This window comes from Drosophila subpulchrella, chromosome 3R, assembly GCF_014743375.2.
Source record: "Drosophila subpulchrella strain 33 F10 #4 breed RU33 chromosome 3R, RU_Dsub_v1.1 Primary Assembly, whole genome shotgun sequence".
Classification (NCBI taxonomy): domain Eukaryota; kingdom Metazoa; phylum Arthropoda; class Insecta; order Diptera; family Drosophilidae; genus Drosophila; species Drosophila subpulchrella.
Window position 1 is genome coordinate 8,060,714 of NC_050609.1, and position 20,136 is coordinate 8,080,849.

Below are 20,136 nucleotides of genomic sequence, written 5' to 3' on the forward strand. Positions count from 1 at the left end.
ACTGTATTTTTTACATAAATAGATGCATTGCCTAGAATTTTGTAAGCTTAATAAAAAATATAAATGAGTTTGAAGAGCTAACAAATTTTTTACTTTATAATTATCAAGGTTAATTATGTATATATTTTAATTTACATAGTAGAGAAGAAATAAATCTTTATTTTTCGCTGTATACCAACAACAAAGGGTGGCCACCGAAAAAAATCTATTGAAAAGAAGAGCAGACAAGACGGTCAAAAATTGTGAAAACGACGCCGAGCGTGGGCGGCCATGGGTTAAGGCGACGGACAGCTGTTTCCGCTGATTAATTGCCCAAACGCAAGACATGCAAATTAAATTAGCCAATAAACGGCGGGCGGCTTGACACCAAGATGGAGTGAAACGGAAAAGAACCGAACCGAACGGACCTGAACTGGGCTGAACGATCCAGGCCAAAACCGTGAAAGTGCCAACTTAGAAATTTCGAGTTTTTTCTCCCTCATTTTATTTTATGTTATTCTTTGTTTCTGGCAAAAGGTTACACAGCATTAAAAACAAATGAAGCCCTAATGGACTTCGAATGCAGTCAAGGGAAAGGATAGCAAAGGGCATTGGGCAGAAGGGCGCAAAAGGGCAGGAAGGGAGGCTGGCAGGAAGGAAGGATGTGAGGACGGAGGACACGACTGTGGAGGCCGGTGTTGAGCCAGTTCAGCCACGGGGCAGGCACAAATAATTGGCTTAATTTTTAATTGACGCGAAATTAATAGCCTCTGCCAGTTGCCCGGAATTGAGGGGAGGCGACGAAATGGAGGCACACAGCCACCGGAGTCCTCCGCGGCATGATAAATGAAAGCACCGAAGGTTACGTCAAAGTTTTGACCAAGAGTTTCAAAGGAAAATACTCTAACCACTGCAAAGGCTAACAAAAATGGAAAACATTAAGTATACATACATATGTATATTCAAAAAAAAAGAGCGTTTCTAACAAAATGCACAAATAAATACTAACATTTTACTCCCATAAAGTTGGAACTTTATGTATATAATATATAGCTATCCACTTGTAATTACGAATCAATCAAAACCAACTGACTAAATCTTTGCATTTTTTTTATTAACTTCTTTATCTTTTTCCATAAATTGTATACCTGTCTAGAAAATTTCTGTTGGTTTTTTTTATATCTTTTCATATTTTAGTTATTAGTTTTCATTATCTTTCTCTAAAATTACTTTACAAGTTTAGATTTTTTTTAAATATTAAATAAAACACTTCTCCAACAAAATACAAAGTTAATTCTGGAAGTGTAAACTTCTTAGCAGAACGGTTATACCTTTTCCCCAGAACTCCGTGTGTTTCGTTTAAAAATTGAAAAACTTGAGTTCAAGTTAGAGTTGGAGGCGTGCCTCGGTTCAAACTAAGTCGAGTTTGGCTCATTAGCGTTTTTGGTCAAAATTATTAATAGCAAGGCGGCGGCCACGCCCCCTGGCAAGAGTGCAATTAAGCAGCTGTTAAATTTAATTAAGCACCAGTTCGCCGGGGTCCTCCCCGTGAATGCCCCGCCCCCCAATCCTTTGGCACGTTTCCCCTTGCCCTAATCACGGCCCACCCTAATCAGCATATGTATGTGTATGTTTGTGTATTACAGGTGTGCCTGCAGGTGTGTGTATAAAGGTGTGCTGGTGGCTAGGTGTCCGCTAGTTAGTTAGCGCTGTCTGTGTGCTGGGATAAACTTTTCAACTTTTCCTCCGGCGCAAATGTTAAGCGTGAAACTTTCGCCCCTCAACAACTTCGACACGAAAATGGTCTGGGAAAAAGGGAAAGCGACTTAGGTGCCTCCGAAAAAAAGTTTTCGCATAACGGAAACGGAAATACACGTCAAGTGTGTGGACAGGTGGCTCAAGTCTGTGCGTGTTTGTGTGTACCAAACAAGACGAAACAACTATTTATTTAACTGCCAACATTTTGCGGTTGAAGAGGGTAGTTTTGCCCATCAAGAATCATCATAAAAACTGAGTTTTCGGCCCAAAAGTTTAATTAGTCGTTGGTGCAGATTTATTTCGGTTAGTGTCTGAGATATGAGAAAATTTATTAGAATGTACAGGTTAGACGAGAGGTTGATTTACCTGCCGGGCAGAATTAATTGCATTGAAATGTTTATTTAACTGTAATATTTAATGAAATACGATTATCTTAATTGGTTTATTTTAGAATTTTTTGTACCACCATCTTTTAGTTTTCTAAACCCACAAGAAATGAAAAACCCTCTTCCAATCCAACCCATGTTTTTCCTCATACCAATCGCTTTAGCTCAACCAATTTATGTGATTGTTCAACACGATTTCATTTTCAGTTGCTAAGAGATTTCCTATCCTAATGTATTTTCACGCAACCCCATTGCCAACCCCTCACCACTCGTATATTACCTTTGCCCACTTCACCCAAAAGCCACGCCCCCTTGTCACGCCTTAATGTGTAAATTGCTACGCCCGCTAATGCATTTATCCTCGACAGGCGACAAGTAGAAAGAATACAAATAAAGGACATCCCAAAAAAAAAATCGAAACAGTGGGGAAATACGAAATCAGCATCGCGAGAGCCACTTAAATATATAGTTGATATATTTTACATACACGAAATTGGTTTTTAACTGTATTCCAAGGACGGGCAGACAACCGCAGAAGGCCAGAAAAGTGGGGGTGCGGGTTGGGTTGGAGGGTTTTGGGGCCAATGGAACTGAGCCTCTTGAAGCGACTGAGCAATTTCATTTTACAACCACTCGTTGTACTTATTCCTCCTTTTTTTGTGTGAGTTGGCCCTGTTGTTGCTCTTGCATTGCGCCATTTAATGTAAATCGTAAATTTAAAATGTCATGTAAAATGGTGGGCGGCTGGGTGGGGAAAGAGGGCGTGGCACACCCGGCACTCGAAAGATCCGAAAGCCTCCACTTAAGCGACAAAAAACACCGAAAGACAAAGGCGGAAAAAAGTGCAAGAGGAGATGGCCAAGGAGCGCAGCGAAAAATGTTATTAAAAGCCGTCGACTCTGATTGTTCCAGCAGCAGGACAATGCCGTAGACGAGGGTCCTCAATCAACTGGATGTTCCAACCATGATACCGCTTTTATAACCTCTCCAATTTAGTTTGAGATTATACGACATTTCAAAGAAGAGAAGTGGTCTAAATTATTTTTAAGCTCACAATGGAATTTTGAAATACTGTTTTGTGGGGAAACTATTGAACTTTCTATTTAAAAATATATTTTTCCATACTTTAAAACACTTTTTAAGTGATTTAAGTGATTTTAGTGGCACTTACTATGTTAATAATTAAATCTAAATCACTATTATTTTAACGATATAAGGCATTTGTGGTATAGTTATCTAATAATACAAACTAAATATAATCTATTTATTCTAGACAACAAAATAAAACTTTAATAATTATGCACAATCACTTACTTATGCCTTGGTGATTAAGGATTGCGGAACGCTTAACTACTTGGGCCTGCTGGCTACGAAAAGGGGCGTGTCCCTAAGCTAAGGTTTTTTGCCTTTAATAGAATTTTTATGAACTTAAGTAAAGTCGTGTCCAAATCCCACGCAGATTACACACGCACACACACTCGCCACCGGGCACATCCACAGAGATGAGAGACTTTCTGACTTACGCAACAGCAAAAAGCTTTCAAAAAGGCTAAGACCGCCCATCGGCCATTTGAAGGGTGGGAGTGTGGGTGGGGGTAATGGGGGCAGTGGGGCAAAGTGGGAGTGGCAGGATGAGTGCGAGTGCGTAAAATGGCAGTTAATCGTGACCACGTACCAGGACTATTAATAAAAGCGTCTTTAGACCTACATTTTGTGGACATTTCGTTGCCATTTCGACTGCACAACAATGAAGCCGCAGAAGAAGCAGAACTTTGGCGCATCATTAATTTCACGCAGTGTACAACTGTCGAGCCTCCCCTCGCTCCTCTCGCTACGTCTAGTTTTTTTCTGTCCCCCAACCCCTCTTAGACAAAAGCCATGTGCAGCTGAAAAAAAAAACAGGCAAAAGGCAAACTTAATAACAACAAAATGGCCTTTGTGGCCTCATCTTGGGACTGGGTCACTCACACACTGCCACAGGCACACATGCCCTTTGCCAAAGGCAGCAATTTTGTAATTTATCATTGCACAATATTATACACTCCCATATGTTCGTCGCTTCCACCGCTTTGTTCTGCCAAATGAACTTTAGACTCGAAAGGGACTCGACTTAACTATTTAAACCCGTCAATGACCCCCACAAATCACTTGGTCGTAGGGATTTACTGAGGGAGCAGCAAATTTATTATTAAAATTGTACAATATAAGTTAGGGAATATTTATTAAAGTTGCCAGAACAGATAGCTAGTATTAGTATTTAGAGTAAAAAGTATATTTTTGTTTATATTCCGTTGTCGTAAGCATCTGTTTTGGGCATAACAGTACCACTTTAAAAATTAATTTTATTAAATGCCACGTTTTTGTATGAATTTCTAACATTTGTTTAAATAAAACAAAATTAAAAAGCCCATTCACCAAACAAGCCCCAAAACCCACTAACGGGTTAATGAGCAGCTAAACCGAGCCAACAATCTTTCAAAACCTCCAAACAAATCGCCGACAGCCATAGCCCGAAAATAGAAACACAAAAACCCAGAAAACAAACAAGGAATTGCTTTCAAATTAAATAAATATCTAAACTGAAAGCGAACAAGCCACCCGCTGCGGTTTTGGCCACCCCAAGCCGCCACGAAGATACATTCATGTGCGGCGAAACCCCTTTGGCGTATCAAAGTCATTCGCACATCGACCGCACCCCTTTAAAACTCTAATTGACGTGCCTTCGGTCAAATGCAGCAATTCCCTGGTTTTGGTACATATTTTTTCCTGTCACGCCGTCGAACACGGCGACACACGAGTGCATTTCAAGGGTGTTTATGTGTAAGAGGAAATAAATTTACACTGAACTTTGCAGAATGATATCGAAAAATGTTATTAGGAATATTTTTTAAGTGGTCACTGTGGGTAAATCAATTTTAAATAATAAATTAAATTAAAAATCAGTAAAGAAGTTTTTTCATAAAAGTGTTTAAAAGTATGCAACAAAATGTTTTGAGACCGGAATCCAATCGACTAATTTCTAAAGACGTCTCTATGTTTAACAAAGCATACTTTTGGACTCCTTAATAAGTAACTTAAGTGATTTCTTTGGATTTCCCATATTCGAAATAGATTTCACATAAAAATCTGGAAAGTTAATGCCTTTTTTTTACTGTACGTGAAAGTGCACGAGTCTGTATTGGTTAGTTGGTTGGCCAAACTTAGCATCGCACGTGCTTCTCTCGGTTGCCATTCTCCCCCTTTGGCCATTTCTAGCTCAATCTTGGCCTGGCCAAAACTGTCCTGTTGGCTAGATGCATTCCGCGCTGCGTTTCCTTTGCGGCAGTTTAGTTTATGGTTTTGATTTCCGCTGCGCAACTCTTTTCTTAATTAGCTGCCAGGACCATTTCACTCTCGGTTTCCCGCTTTCTTCTGCTTGTGGTGTAATTGACCGTGTAAACTGGGCTTAAGTCACTTAACAGTCGCTTAACACATGCAGCTGAAGGGATGGCACCAAAAACCGAAAAAAGGATCTCCTGACCCGAAAGTCTTCTCGATGCCATTTTTCTGCCGGCGAAGAGACGTGGGTGCGGGTTGGTTGGGCAATTTGCATATTGTTTTGTGCTTTGCTGAACTTTAGCTTGTGCCCGAAAATGTGTTGCATACTTTGCGGCTTTATGCAAATGCCATCACAGTGACCACTGACAAATAGGGGACACTTTCATTGAAGTGCTGTCGTTGAAGTTTCACTAAATTATTAAAAATTAAATTAAAATTTAGCCATTAAAAGCATTCATCTTAGAGTTTAGAATTAAGAGAACAACTTTATAATTTCATTTAATATTTTTAAAGTTCTACAAAAAATAGTTAGTTATTCTTTTTAAGCTTTCTTTAGTCTATGTACCGAAGGAACCCCATTAAACATTTAAAATATTTTTTATTATTAAATTAGTTTTTCTGCTCTGTTGGATACGACAACTTACATTCACCTCTGACCTCCACTGTAGAAGAGTTTTCATGGAGAACAGGACCCGGACCCGGGACAAGTTTGCCGCTCTGTGTGGCAAACAAATAGAAATTAACATGACATACTTTGCCCGGTTCGCAGCTCCTCAGCTCAGCTGGTGTCGGTAGTGGATTCTGTCCCTCGAAAGCCGTCGCTGCTGGTGCTGCTGCTGTTGATGATGATGGAGATGGAGCTGAAGATGGTGCCAGAGATGGAGGTTGGAGGAGGACGGAGCTCCTTTCCAAGCCACGCATGTGACGCAGCAACAACAATAAGGACAGCGACAAACATGCACAGCGGGGCATGGCCCGTAGAAAATATGAAAAATGTTAAACAAAAATCTGGCAAAAACTTTTCTAATTTAAAACTGCCAACAAAAAAAAAGGAATGCCAAAAATAAAACAAAGTACGGCAAGGAGACTCGGAAAAACGACATTAAGTTAGAGGGTTGGGAGGCACCACGGAATCCTTAAGCAAATCTTAATAATATCAGGATCACACTTTGGATGAAAAAGAGTAACTGAAAGAAAGAATGGGTAGCTGGAAAGTCGAAATGAAATATTATATAATAAAATGTAATGGACATACATATCACTCATATAGCCATTAAAATAATAATATTCTTTGCCATTACTAAAAATAAGAACATAAGAACAAATATTTTTAAAGGTCTGCAAAGACTTTGATTCCGTTTATCATAATGGGTTTTCATTAAAATTATCATTTTTAGAGTAATTATAGAGTGTTTTTGTATTAACATATGCATTACCAAAATGCCATCAATTTTTTCCTGGTTCTTTTCATCATCAACACGCTTTATAGAAGGTTAACCCTCCCCTGCCAGTCAAAGTGCTCGGCAAATTATGTCTGTTGACAGTGCCGAAGTGAAAGTCCTTTGCCCCTGCCAGCAGGACCTGCACATGTTGATGAATGCGAGGCCAAGAGATTTCAACTTTCTAATTTAATGCGACACTGAGACAAGTAAAGCGACGGAGGAGGAGATGGAGACAAAGACAAAGGGGCGCCGAGTGCGGAGGCAAATAAATGATACTGCAAATTATTTAGGCAGCCAACGTGGCGTATGCGCAATGTCTGTTTGACATAGCAAATGCCAAGTTCTTGCCATATTGTTGGCGCTTGCCAAAGAAAACGTTTTATTTCCAGCCAAAACTTTCCTGAAAAGTCATCGCCTAATTGAAAATTAACAGCGACAGAACAGATGTCATTGTGGTTTTGTCTGATAGCAAATGCTTTTATATATTATATTAATTTACAAAAAAAAATACTTTGCTAGGTTTCTCGTTCAAATTGAGTTTCCAAGATTAACTCTCCCCAGGCCAATACCACAAAACATTTAAAACATAATTTTTATTCAGTTTTCGTTCTGTTTTTTTATAGCTAATTTGGTTTTACAGTATTGCAGGGTGATAAAGACTTAAACATAAATCGTTGCAATATTTCCCCGGAAAACAACCAATTTGATTGCGTTCCATAAAAACAGTTGCGAGCCTCGGAAGCATTGTTAACTCAGACGGGAAGACCTCGGGACCCCAATTAGGTTAGGACCTGACGGACAATGTCCGGCGGCAGCATGAAATTGTTTTTGCGCAGAGGAATCTCGCTCAGCTGGCGGTCGATGGGCGCCCGGGTGTCATATAGCGACGGCGACTGACATATTATGGCCAAGGTCCCGAACACACAGGACAGCGTGAAGAGCCAGAGGAAGAAGCGGTCCAGCACCATCGATACGAACTTCCAGTCCTCCACAATCTGCGGCGATGAAACAATAAAAATAGATTTTTTAATATCATTCCAGTTGTATCGTTTTTGCGGCTGAACGAAATTGGTTTTATACATTTTTATTCGAATTGTGGTGGGGGCCTAATAAAATATGGCCCTGCGGCTGACTCTCAATAAACTTGGAATCGCAATAAAAATATAAAGTTATGATTTAATATTTTACAATTGTTTGCTGCACACTTGGGACTTGGCTCCGACTTCAATGCATTCAAGTCGAACTTAAGGGCAATAAACAATAATAAAAAATAAAAAAACGGAGGCGAAAGACCCCCGCCAGACGCCGAAAATACGGCAATGTAAACAATAACAACGCCAAGGACTCCGCCGAACGGCATATACCATCCTTCAAGAGGACACGCGTCAATAAAAGTGGGCAACAAAAATAAGCGGCCAAGTTGAGGAGCCTGTATACCCACCTCGTTATCCTTGTCGGCATCCTTGATATGCTGCGCAATAAATCTGACCGCACGCAACGCCTGCAGCACTTCGGGTGTTAAGTTGCGCGGTATCACATTGTCGGAATCTGTCAAGTTTCCACCATGAAATTGCAAAAAATTGAAATAAAATATTGGAATAATAAATAAATGTGAGTATCAAGAAAATCCCATCCCCTGGCTATGTGTGTGTATATCATGTGTGTGTGAGCATCTAGGCTTTTATGGGTTTGGATGAGTGGACAAATATTTTGGTCCCTGTCAGGAGGCAAATTAACGCCTAAAGGCAATCGTCCTCGAAGTTAACGAAGCAACTGAATTATGCTCGTCAAAAATAATTTATGGACCGACGCATTTATGGCAGTTTATCTTTAAGATGAAGTTATCTTACTTTATGGAATGTCCTTAGGCTTTTTCGATTCAAAATGTGCCAAAGAAATCAGCTTAAAGATTAATTTATTTAATATATATACATTAATCATTTAATACAGTATCAAAGCTGCTTTAAAACGTTATAGTATTGACACCAGCGGTTTTTCATTGCGTTTTGCTTGTTTTATAATCGTATTAAAAAAATCAAAATACCATGGGGTAGTTCCTCCAAAAAAAGGATTGTTCAGCAATGTGATCCATCAATCAGTAGCTCCCTTTTTTCTGATTTCCCGTGACCACGACCATGTTTGATTTTGAACCGCGTAAGCGTTATTTGTTGTCAAAGCATTCCCCATTTTATTGCATTGTTTGCCCCTATTTTTTTGTATCTGTTGTATTTGATTTCAATTTGGGGCCGCCAGGCATGCAAAATATTTGTGTGTTTTATGGTTAGATATCGCACACTCACCCACAGAGTTCTGCATGCCATTGTCGTAACCGCCATCCTGACTGTCCTTAAACTCGCTGGGAAAATCGCTGATGCTGTCACTGGAGGGAGAACCAAGCCAGCCACAACACAAACAGGCAGTTCGGCGGGGAAAAAGTCCAGAGTCAAGTGTTTACTTTCAATTTCGCGAGATGCCACTTACCGCACATCGATCTCGTTGGTGTACCCATTGCTCGGCGTGGAGTCGTCGTAGTCGGGCAGGGTGTACTGCGTCCGCCGCATCATCATCAGCTTGGGCATGAAGTGCAGGAAGAGCTTTCGCACCAGCGGCGACATGTTGTGCGTCGAGGGGGATCTGAACCAAGGGGGGACACCGGTTTTAGCCCCCAACTCGGAAAAAACATATCCCCAAAAAGCAAAGAAAACCGCCATAATTGAAAGGGTTTTTACGCTATTTATTCTAAATTTTTCAAAAAAATACTTATCTTTAATCAACAGAAGCTTAAAAAAATATTTTTTTAAAAATATCTCCGACATCTTTTAAATCATCAACCTTAAATATAAAAACAATTCTCCCTCCTTTTCTAATATTAAGTTATATATTATCTTCTTAATGCTTGATATAATATTGAAAATTTCTATGGATTTTTAATTTTATTTAATCCGTTTCCCCATTTTATCCCTATGGCGGTTTTCTTATTTTCAAGGCGATGCGTTTCCGAGCTCTCCCCCGAATCGGGACTCACCTGAAGTGGATGTTCAGCACACAGACCGTTGTCCAGACGGACAGCGAGACGAGTATCATGGTAAAGAGCAGATACTTGCCCAGCAGGGGCACCGCCAACGAGGTTGGGGGGATAATTTCGGCCAAGAGCAGGAAAAACACGGTCAACGACACGAGTATTGAAATACATAACGTAACCTGTCAACGAGATGTTTACACAATTTCCTCCTTTCGATATCCTATCGGGGCTATTGATGGCCACTCGATCCGACAGAAAGACGAGCCATCAAACAATCAAACCAACAATCAACCAACAACGACAATGAACACATAACAACAACGAAATTAAAACACAAATAACATAATTTGTATAACTCATTTAGCCAATTACTTGTTATAAAGTACATTAAAGGCAGCAGCAAGGGAGATTTCTGCAACAATTCTTTACTTGCCGGCGCCATAAAATAATTATATAAATACTTAAAATACTTGTTTGCAAGTGTTGTCAATTCGAAAATAATTAATTTTTAAAAACAACGAACGAAAACTGGTACGTACTTAAGGTCTGCATTGCGTATACTGCGACCAAGCTAGGAACCCACATCTAACACACTCCCGAACACACAATCTAGGACACAATAGGACAACCTGAACCCACCCACATCAATCAATCATACGAAGTTTACTCGAAAACAATCAACATCAAAAAAACAAAGCAACAAAGCGCATTTTACTACGTTTACATGTGAACTTTTCTGGGTACGTGTGTTGTGGCTGTGTGTCGATAAAAAGATTCGGTAGTTTGTAACACTTATGTATCTTTACTGGGGGAAGTTTTTAAGTAGTTAAGCCCTAGTTCTTGACATGAAAAGTGGTTCAATAAATTACTTTGAAAAAAAGCTAAAATAAAGGCAATATTAATTTCTAGGAGTCCTGTTAAAAGATAACAATAAAGGTTTTTATAAGCTTGTCCCTAAAAATACATATACTTGTATTTCTTTAATCACAAGAAATATTGAAAAGATTTATATTTTTTTACTTGTCCCACTTTTATAATTCTGATAAATTTTTATACTATTAGAAATCTTATATCCGATAATGTCAATATGATATTATGATTACCATGATATTAAAACCTGAAGGATCTCAATACAATACTTTTACCTCAGCATACATGCTATATTAAATGCCAACTTATATTTTGGTAATATGGAGTTGATATCGGATATATATATCAATATCCGTGGCGAAGCATTTACCTTTACTTGAGCAAACGAGCGATACGAATGAACGAACAAACACTAAGGCAACGACAAAAGGAATATAACAACAAACTGCACGAGTCCAGTACGTGTGTGTGTGAATTTGTGATGGTGTGGGTGTAGGTGTGCCTGTGCTAAATGCAGGTGTCCTATGTGTGTAAGTGTATCAGTGAGTGTGTGAGTGCGCTGCTCAATTACAAGACATTTTGGATTCGATTCAATATGGTTCGATGTCGATATCGATTGCGCATTTGTATGCATTCGATGAAAATTTACGTTATGAGATTTCTCAACTCAGGACAGCACACATGATATTCAACGTAAAATGATGTTTTAAGGACATATTTATAGGCATATGGGACATCAATATATGTGTGCTGCTTTCAAAAATTCTGAGAGTCGCTGCTGCGAATGCGGAGCTGATCTTTTGATGGATAGATAGAAAAAGCTAAATATCATTATGATATATCTATAAGATAAAAATTTGATCGGAAAGTAGAGAAAGTTAAAGTTTGGAAAGAGCGGGAAGTGCAAGATGAGCTCTTCTCAGAAAGAATTTTAATCTCTAATATTCGTTTTCTAATTTTGTTGAGAGCCAATTTACAATGTGTTCTATTTTAGATTGGAGTACAAGAGCTCAGCTTTAGGATAGCAGACTTGAAAGATTAGGTAGTGATAGTAAAAGTAATTGAAAGGATTAAGGATGGTGCAAGACAGCTTATCTAAGGTATAGATATATTGTAGAGGATTTGATTTTTTCAGTGTTATAAGTTGAGTAGTTTAGTGAAAACAAAAACTTATTCACAAGTTTCGCCTAAATTTTGTAAACTCGTTGATCTTTCAATCTCTAATAATAACCTTTTTGAAAATGATTTCAAAAATATTACCAAAGAAAAAATCAACAAGTGAATCGAGGGCTACAAAACGTATACATATAAAAGGGGTTGCAACTTTTCATAAAATTAAACTACTAATGTTATAATAAAAACCATGCACGTGCTCAAAATGAGGGCTTGAATAGTTTTAGCTCTGACAATTTCATTGATTTTCAGAGATATCAGTCTTCGTTACCTTTTCGCCCGAATCGCTTGGCAAATAAAATACCAACACCGTGAGGAATGTTAAAGCCACACAAGGCACAATCAAATTGACAGTATAGAATAAAGTTTTACGTCTCATAGTCAACTTGAAAGTTATATCTAAAATTATAAAATATATATAAATAATTATTTTGAAAAAACCGAAGATTAGCTTACCTGAAAACGGTTCCAATGTATCGGGGTAATATTCCTCATTTTTAGTAGCGGGCACTTCAAGTATGTCCCACTCCACAGATAAATAAAATTCGGTGAGGTCAATGCCCACTTGCACAAGGTTACTGCCAGGAACCTGAAAAATATTTTGATTAGTATGTTATAATATTATTATATACCAAACTGACCTGATCCAAATGCTTCAGATCCACTTGAGCACCGTTGTAAGTCCATGATCCAAATTTCATAAAGCAGATTTGTTCGTCGTAAGGAAAGTATTCCACATTCATTTCACAGGATGACTTGTAAATAGCCGGTGGCTCCCAAAAGACTTCACCAGTGTACTTAAGAGTGGCTTTGGTCATGAGGGTTACCTAAAAATATTTGAAAAACTTGGTAAGTCTGCGGAACAAGTAAAACAATTCCTAATGCACTTCATAGTTGCCATCCCAGTTGTTATAAAGCACAATGTCCGGAACCCAAATATGTTCAGATGGTACATAGAGCTGCTCAACTCCACCATATTCCTCCGGATCCCAGCGTAACTTGTAGTCGAACCAGCGCTGCAAAAAAATATTAAAAATTGTATTCTTAAAGATTACTTTTTAATAATATTATGATATTTACCTGCTTTACCCACAGATTGGTGGTCATCACTTGGTTCTTCAGATTGACCTCAATCAGCTGAGACAATTTCAGACCTAACCAAACCGTCAGGGTCTCCGTGTTGTTCACAACGGGTCTTATCAATCGATTGTAGTTGCTCAACAAATCATCATAGAGACGTTTGGTGTCCGGATTTGCCTCAAAACTTATTGGAGCTGTGGAAATGGAGGAAAATCGGTGAGAAAAGTGCCAAGTTAATTTCCCAAACAAATGGTAAATTTCCCAAAACAAACTTTTGCGCAGGCGCTGCTCTTATTCTCTTTGTGGGCGCAGCTTCCTGACATCTGTCAGATACTTGGGATACAGCATCAGGGTATCGGAATTTTCACAAGATTTTTCTTACCCTGATACACAATTTTCCTTTGCTTACCCGTGGAATTTGCCAGCGGAACCAGTAGGAAAACACACAACAAACTCCAGTGCCACATTTTGTTGCAGTTTTCTAGGGTTTTTATTGCATTTAATTGCTATAAATTGGGTTTCTTAACTAATCTTGAAGCATTTTGCTAGGAGATTTCTTTTAGTACAACCTCACGGTCGGAGAGTTCAATCGTAACTGAGTTATTCCTTTTGACAGATGCTCCAGCGGAGATGCTCGATAGATTTATCTAAAAGGATTCAGAAAAGTATCGTTCTAATCGCGCATATTTTGAATTCTGTGGTAACAAAAAAATATAGAAAACATGATAAGTTGTATTATTTAGCAAACTATATATATCAAAGAGAAGTTTTAGCAAACTCAAGGTCAACGGTCTGAAAGGTTTTAATGATTCACAAAATGATTTAAAAAGCGTTTTAGAAATTATTTATTTTCTAATGATACCAAATGTTTTTGACCAAATGTAAATGAATTGAAATGATTTTGACATGGTCAAATGAATTTTCGAAGGCACAACAACCCTAACTTAGCCATGCGCCAAACCATGAGCCAGACGTACTACCAATTTTGAACCTGTCGTCCTGACAACCTAGTTACTTTGGCAACGAAAAAACGAATATAAGGGAAAACAAAGTAAAAACCAGTAGAAACTGAACTTTGGCAAAGAACGGAAGCAAAACAAAGAAGGCGAAGAAGAAGTAAACAAACTTTCGATTTTTTTGTACCTTTGTGGGTGATTCAGAGAAATGGGCTTCAAGGGCAAATTTCCGCAGATGGTCCGAGAAACGGGCTTCAAATTGAGGCAGTATCGCGATGGTCCACTGGACTGGAGGCTAATGGGTAAGGCATAGAAAATAATATAGCTATCACTTAATAAAAAGAGTTCTTCCTGTTCAGGATCTTATGAAACGGAGAGGATTCTCAGGGAGCAAAACTTCGAGCTGGTGGACAAGGCGTTGGCCCATCTTTCGGAGGCTCCACTGGGCACTGTTTTGGAAACTCACATTCTGGACAGTGGCATTGCCAAGTATTTCGTGATGTCCCAGTATGCCATTCAGTACCTGATTTGCTGTCGCACTTACCTGGACGAATGTGTCACGGATCTGAAAGAGGCTCATTCGACGGCGCAGGAGGAAATTGCCACTCTCCGGAAATCCCTGAGTGAATCCAACAACGAGGTGATCCAGCTGCATAAAAAGATCACCCAGATCGAGGCCATTCGCGAGGTGGTCTATCCGTGTCATCTGTGTCCCAAGAACTTTATCAGCAACGAGGCCTTGAATGTACACATTGGTCGAAAGCACCGCGTGGCCACGCCCCCCAGTCTGGCATCCGGCACGGGAAAGGATAAGGATAGGGATAAGGACACCGATGTCCACCTGATCAATACCATCAAAATGGAGCTGGAGATCAAGCAATTGAAGGAGCGACTGAATGCGGCGGAGAAGAATATCAAGGATCGGAGCACGGGATCCAAGAGGGTGAGTCCTCGCCAGGAGCAACGCACCGTGGGCATTCAGAGCAATCTGGCGGAGCCCAAGGACAAAGACGAGGATAGCGGGCAGGCGCGGCGGAGTGAGGACAGCGAACGAAAGGAGCAGCTCACAGGATTGGCCGAGCGACTCAGCAACTTTGAGGAGTGGCAAATGCAGCTCAAGCAGAGTAACGAGCAGTTTATACAGGTAAAATCAGCTAATCCTTGCCGTGGAATATGTTTACCTTATTGTGATACCTTCTAGGACATCAATAAGAGGTTGGAGGGCTTGAGCCGCGCCCTGGAACAGAGCAAACAAGCCTCGGCAACCACGCCCCCGCTGGAAGATCGTGTTGCCACGCCCTGTCTGGAGGACCTGGAACGAATACTCACCGAAAAAGTAGCAGAGATTGGAAAGATGAGTGCCCACAAGCTGGAAGAGGTGGTGTACCACCTTGAAATGGGCTACAATGAGAAACTAGAGGCCCTCGAGCGGGAACTCAAGGTGTTAAGTTCACAGAAGAATCAGCCTGATCCCGTCCAGCTGTCCTTGCCAGCTGCGTCAAAAATACCCAAGCCAGTAGTACCCCGCAAAGAGGAAACCAACATAGATCGCATTCGAAAGCAAGTGGAGAGCGAGTTCCTGAAAAAGAAACGGGACGATGACACCTATTCCATTGAGGAGGCTCCGCGGAAAAGCCCAGAAAAGCCTATTACCCAGCAGGTGACCCAAGTGCAAGTTCACGTCGTGGAGAAGGAACAGCCAAGTGCCGGAAGCTCTGGCAGTAATCCAACCTATACGAAGTCCCCTAGGGAAGCCCTGGTATCTAGCAAACCGGAAACTAGGGAAACCACAGACATTAGCGAGAGTCTCAGCCAGGAGGAGGTGGAGAATGCCGAGGAGCAGAGCCTGACAGAGGAGGAGGGCACTGAGGTCTCCACCTCCGAGTCGGAGGCACCCAGGAACGATCGAAAGCCAAAAGGGATCAAGCCTCCTGCAAGGATCATCAAGTGAGTGCCTTGATTTTACACAGTTTAATATTATAAATTATAATATTGCCTTATTTTTAGAAGCCCTCAAAAACCATTTACCCGCAAAGATGCCCGTAAGATGGTCAACCGGAAGTTGTTGCCCCACGGTTTCGATATGAAGTCCAAGGGTATTTCCCACACCTCTTTAAAAAGAGTTAACTCAGAGCTCGCCGAACACCGCAACAAACTGAAATTGGTGAGTTGGTTACCCAATCTCATTTCTCCAAGAAAATAACTATAATTAAAAAAATCCCTTTAGCTATATCCCCACTTCTACGTCACTCGAAATCGCATCCGCAAATTCGTGGAGAAGCTGTGCTCCACCAAGTTCTCAGAACGTGCTGAGGGGCTCCTCAAGCACAGGAGTCCTTTGAAGCCCATGGAGATCCCTAAGAAAGGGATGCAAAGGTCAGTCAGCTCTGCAAAGTCGGAGGAGGATATAGCTAGTTCGCAAAACGAGGAACAGGATGAAGAACAATCGGAGAGCAGCGATCAACAGTCTCGAAGCCCGAGTCCTCCAGTGCGACCACTTAATAAGGATTTCAGAGCCCGGCTGGAGGAGATTCTGGTCAAGCCAGCGGCCACTGTCCGAGGAGCTTCCAAGTCGGCCCTGATCACTCGGCCCGTTCCGCTGCCCAGAAAGCGGGTTATGTTCAACACAATGGACAGCGGAAAGAGTTTCAACGACAGCGATGATAACTTTAAATGAATTAATTTGTAAAATATTACTACTAAAAAATACTTTTTGTTAAGACTGGGTTATAAAGATCGCAGATTACACTGTGTTACTCGAAAAATATACCTCGATGATGTGCGAATTCTGAATGTGTTCACAGAAATGCTGTTCCTCACAACGATCCTTAGAAAAAGGGTAAACTACCTAAATGCTTGTTCATTTAAAAGTGCGTTCCACCATCTATTTATTAATTTTCATCTTTAAAAATAACGTATTTTCAGTTAATGTTAATATATAATGTTAAATATCGTTTGACCATGTTAATACCGATATTGTTCACCGTGACCGTTTGGAATATTTTTGGTATATTTAAAAGTTAAATTTGGTATTTTTCTTCGAGTCGGTCACATTGGCTTCCCCCTTCTTACCCCTTCGACGGTGGAGAAAATTTTGTAGTACGTCGCGAGTATTAAGTGCAATAAATGCAATAAAAGGCCAGCTGGCGAGGATCGGAACGATTGAAAGCAGCCAACCGCAGAGGGGCCAGCATCCGAGGCAGTGAATCCGCGCATCCGGCGGAGCGAAGGGACGAGAACCGTAGAAGCGAGTTTCCATCCGCACACGGACACGGCGCAGACACACACAGGCGCACGCAGCCCGTGCCCATCGATGAAATAACATACATAACGAACGTATACCGAAAATACACGGGTTACGGGCAAATAGCAGTTGCACAAATCGGCGGATAATCGAAATTCGGGGAGCAGAGCAACCGGGCCATCAATATGTCGGATATTATGAACATCGACAGCATTATCTCGCGTCTGCTGGAGGGTAGGTGGTGCTCCAACTTCTAAATTCACTAGCCCTCCCCATTTTCCACCTGTCTCACACCACCCACTCTTATCAACACCCCTCGATTTTCCCTGTTTTGCTTTATTTCCAGTGCGCGGTGCACGACCGGGAAAGAATGTGCAGCTATCAGAGAGCGAAATCCGCAGCCTGTGCCTCAAGTCCCGCGAGATATTCCTGTCACAGCCCATCCTCCTGGAACTAGAGGCACCGCTGAAGATCTGCGGCGATATACACGGGCAATACTACGACCTCTTGCGTCTGTTCGAGTACGGCGGCTTTCCGCCCGAGTCGAACTACCTGTTCCTGGGCGACTACGTGGACCGCGGGAAACAGTCCCTGGAGACGATATGCCTGCTGCTGGCCTACAAGATCAAGTATTCGGAGAACTTCTTCTTGCTGCGCGGCAACCACGAGTGCGCCAGCATCAACCGCATCTACGGGTGAGCATGGGTTTCGGGGGTCCAATAGCGGGATATAGTTAGGTAGTACTGAGTTCCAGATCTATTACAGAAATAATACCAGCTTTCCTAAGAAAAGGCTTCTGAGATAATAGGTTTCTGATATTTGCCTGTCTACAAATTGAAACTCAATAAGAAACACTTTAAACCAGATTAAATTACTATGATCAAAATAAACACATTTGCAATTTAAGCTCTGAAAATTTCCATAGAATAAGCCTAAGTATTCATTTAAAAACCTTTGAATTACACAGTGTATCGTATTTCGACATTAAAATTTATTTATTGGCTGACATCCCTAGTGCTCCCAGAATAAACCTATTGTTACTGCACTATTCACAACAATGTAAAAATTTGCTGACAAAATTCCAAATTAAAAAAAATATATTTTTTTATTTTACAACTCATAAATTATCTAGACATATTGGCTCACATTCCGAGCCCCACATACTATAGATCAAAATAAATGCCACGCTCTATGCCAATAATCCATAACATTACTCAACTAATTGCACTTAATTGCCAGGTTCTATGACGAATGCAAACGTCGCTACACCATCAAGCTGTGGAAAACGTTCACGGACTGCTTCAACTGCCTGCCGGTGGCCGCCATCGTGGATGAGAAGATCTTCTGCTGTCACGGCGGCCTGAGCCCAGATCTGTCGTCCATGGAGCAGATTCGGCGCATCATGCGCCCCACAGACGTGCCCGATCAGGGCCTGCTGTGCGATCTGCTGTGGTCCGATCCGGACAAGGACACCATGGGCTGGGGCGAGAACGATCGCGGTGTGAGCTTCACATTTGGAGCAGAGGTGGGTCCTTATAGTTACCAAATTAACCTTCGAAAATTCTTATTGTCCTTCCTCTTCCAGGTTGTGGGTAAATTTTTACAGAAGCACGAATTTGACCTGATCTGTCGGGCCCATCAGGTGGTGGAGGACGGTTATGAGTTCTTCGCCAAACGTCAGCTGGTCACGCTCTTCTCGGCGCCCAACTATTGTGGGGAGTTCGACAATGCGGGTGAGTGATCATCGTCCGCGGACTTTAGTCGGGGATAGACCTTGTTTATTTTAAGAATGCCTCGTAATCATTGATTTAACCGATAACCTGCCGGCTAATAAAAGCCGGCAACCAGATTTAATTTCCATTCGGGAAATGCGCATTTTAAAATAATCAATACCGAGAATAGAACTGTCCATAAATGCCACTCGCTCCCACTGAAATTGATTAATCATTATCGACTACGTTTTGCAGGTGCCATGATGTCCGTGGACGACACATTGATGTGCTCCTTCCAGATATTGAAACCCGCCGACAAGCGACGATTTGTTTATCCCAACTTTGGCAGCTCAGGACGTCCTTTGACACCGCCGCGTGGCGCCAACAATAAAAACAAGAAAAAATAAACGCTGCACACCTCGAACAAAGCACAGCAACTACAAACGGCCACACACCCACAAAAACATAGGGAAAATGGAAAGGAGAATCCGTGTCCACATTCAACGGAAGGCGCAGAAAGTTTGTTTTTATCGAATACGTGTAATCGAATCGTGAGCAACGTTATAAGGGGTATATGAATCTACACAAATTAGCCTATTTTTCATTTGAGAGAAAACCCAAACAAAAACAAAAAATGAAAGCGAAATGAATCAAGAAAAAAGAAAACACAAATCGAGACACTTTAGTTCAAAGTAATGGTAGTGTAAGACACTGCATAAGCAAGAATATCTTATCTCCTAATGTATTAATTATACCCGTTACTCGTAGAGTAAAAGGGTATACTAGATTCGTCGGAAAGTATGTAACAGGCAGAAGGAAGCGTTTCCGACCCCATAAAGTATATATATTCTTGATCAGGATCACTAGCCGAGTCGATCTAGCCATGTCCGTCTGTCCGTCTGTCCGTCTGTCCGTCTGTCCGTCTGTCCGTCTGTCTGTCCGTCCGGATGAACGCTGAGATCTTGGAAACTATAAGAGCTAGGCTATTGAGATTAGGCGTGCAGATTCCTGAGCTTCTTACGCAGCGCAAGTTTGTTTCAGCAGAGTGCCACGCCCACTCTAACGCCCACAAACCGCCCAAAACTGTGGCTCCTACAGTTTTCATGCTAGAATACAAATTTTAACTGAAATGTATTGTTCTCATCAATACCTATCGATTGATCCAAGAAAAACTTTGCCACGCCCACTCTAACGCC

At 41.1% G+C, this 20,136-nt stretch overlaps 3 protein-coding genes across 4 annotated transcripts; 2 read left to right on the plus strand and 1 right to left on the minus strand.

The window, feature by feature from the left end:
- Nucleotides 1–7,495: 7,495 nt before the first annotated feature.
- LOC119549163 (acetylcholine receptor subunit beta-like 2) lies at nt 7,496–13,613 on the minus strand. Of its 2 annotated transcripts, XM_037856965.1 has the most exons (11): nt 13,438–13,613; nt 13,029–13,222; nt 12,836–12,964; nt 12,590–12,775; nt 12,405–12,537; nt 12,220–12,347; nt 9,909–10,084; nt 9,365–9,517; nt 9,184–9,263; nt 8,325–8,431; nt 7,496–7,878 (listed from the first exon to the last, which is right to left on the minus strand). In XM_037856965.1, the coding sequence occupies exons 1-11, from the start codon at nt 13,493–13,495 to the stop codon at nt 7,663–7,665; spliced, it is 1,560 nt and encodes a 519-aa protein (XP_037712893.1). In that variant the 5' UTR covers nt 13,496–13,613; the 3' UTR covers nt 7,496–7,662. The 2 variants fall into 2 exon arrangements, with proteins under 2 accessions (XP_037712893.1, XP_037712884.1); XM_037856956.1 differs by having other exon boundaries at nt 12,220–12,537.
- A 579-nt stretch (nt 13,614–14,192) lies between these two features.
- On the plus strand, nt 14,193–16,661 carry LOC119552783 (zinc finger protein DZIP1L). The gene is made up of 5 exons (XM_037862607.1): nt 14,193–14,286; nt 14,344–15,128; nt 15,186–15,931; nt 15,992–16,148; nt 16,212–16,661. The coding sequence occupies exons 1-5, from the start codon at nt 14,193–14,195 to the stop codon at nt 16,659–16,661; spliced, it is 2,232 nt and encodes a 743-aa protein (XP_037718535.1).
- Nucleotides 16,662–17,049: 388 nt separating this feature from the next.
- Nucleotides 17,050–19,612, plus strand: LOC119552371 (serine/threonine-protein phosphatase alpha-1 isoform). Its single transcript, XM_037862073.1, has 5 exons — nt 17,050–17,462; nt 17,575–17,923; nt 18,468–18,753; nt 18,814–18,961; nt 19,196–19,612. The coding sequence occupies exons 1-5, from the start codon at nt 17,414–17,416 to the stop codon at nt 19,345–19,347; spliced, it is 984 nt and encodes a 327-aa protein (XP_037718001.1). The 5' UTR covers nt 17,050–17,413; the 3' UTR covers nt 19,348–19,612.
- The last annotated feature ends 524 nt before the right edge of the window (nt 19,613–20,136 follow it).

What these genes read in the sequence shown, in the direction of transcription:
- LOC119552371 (XM_037862073.1), top strand. Translation starts at nt 17,414, where the DNA reads ATGTCGGATATTATGAACATCGACAGCATTATCTCGCGTCTGCTGGAG. An exon ending in TATCTCGCGTCTGCTGGAGG is followed by an intron (nt 17,463 to 17,574) that starts GTAGGTGGTGCT and finishes CTTTATTTCCAG; the next exon opens with TGCGCGGTGCACGACCGGGA. An exon ending in AGCATCAACCGCATCTACGG is followed by an intron (nt 17,924 to 18,467) that starts GTGAGCATGGGT and finishes CTTAATTGCCAG; the next exon opens with GTTCTATGACGAATGCAAAC.
- LOC119549163 (XM_037856956.1), bottom strand. Translation starts at nt 13,495, where the DNA reads ATGTGGCACTGGAGTTTGTTGTGTGTTTTCCTACTGGTTCCGCTGGCA. An exon ending in ATCTGAAGCATTTGGATCAG is followed by an intron (nt 12,538 to 12,589) that starts GTCAGTTTGGTA and finishes AATATTTTTCAG; the next exon opens with GTTCCTGGCAGTAACCTTGT. An exon ending in GTGCTGAACATCCACTTCAG is followed by an intron (nt 9,518 to 9,908) that starts GTGAGTCCCGAT and finishes CCCTTGGTTCAG; the next exon opens with ATCCCCCTCGACGCACAACA.
- LOC119552783 (XM_037862607.1), top strand. Translation starts at nt 14,193, where the DNA reads ATGGGCTTCAAGGGCAAATTTCCGCAGATGGTCCGAGAAACGGGCTTC. An exon ending in GTAACGAGCAGTTTATACAG is followed by an intron (nt 15,129 to 15,185) that starts GTAAAATCAGCT and finishes GATACCTTCTAG; the next exon opens with GACATCAATAAGAGGTTGGA. An exon ending in CCTCCTGCAAGGATCATCAA is followed by an intron (nt 15,932 to 15,991) that starts GTGAGTGCCTTG and finishes CCTTATTTTTAG; the next exon opens with AAGCCCTCAAAAACCATTTA.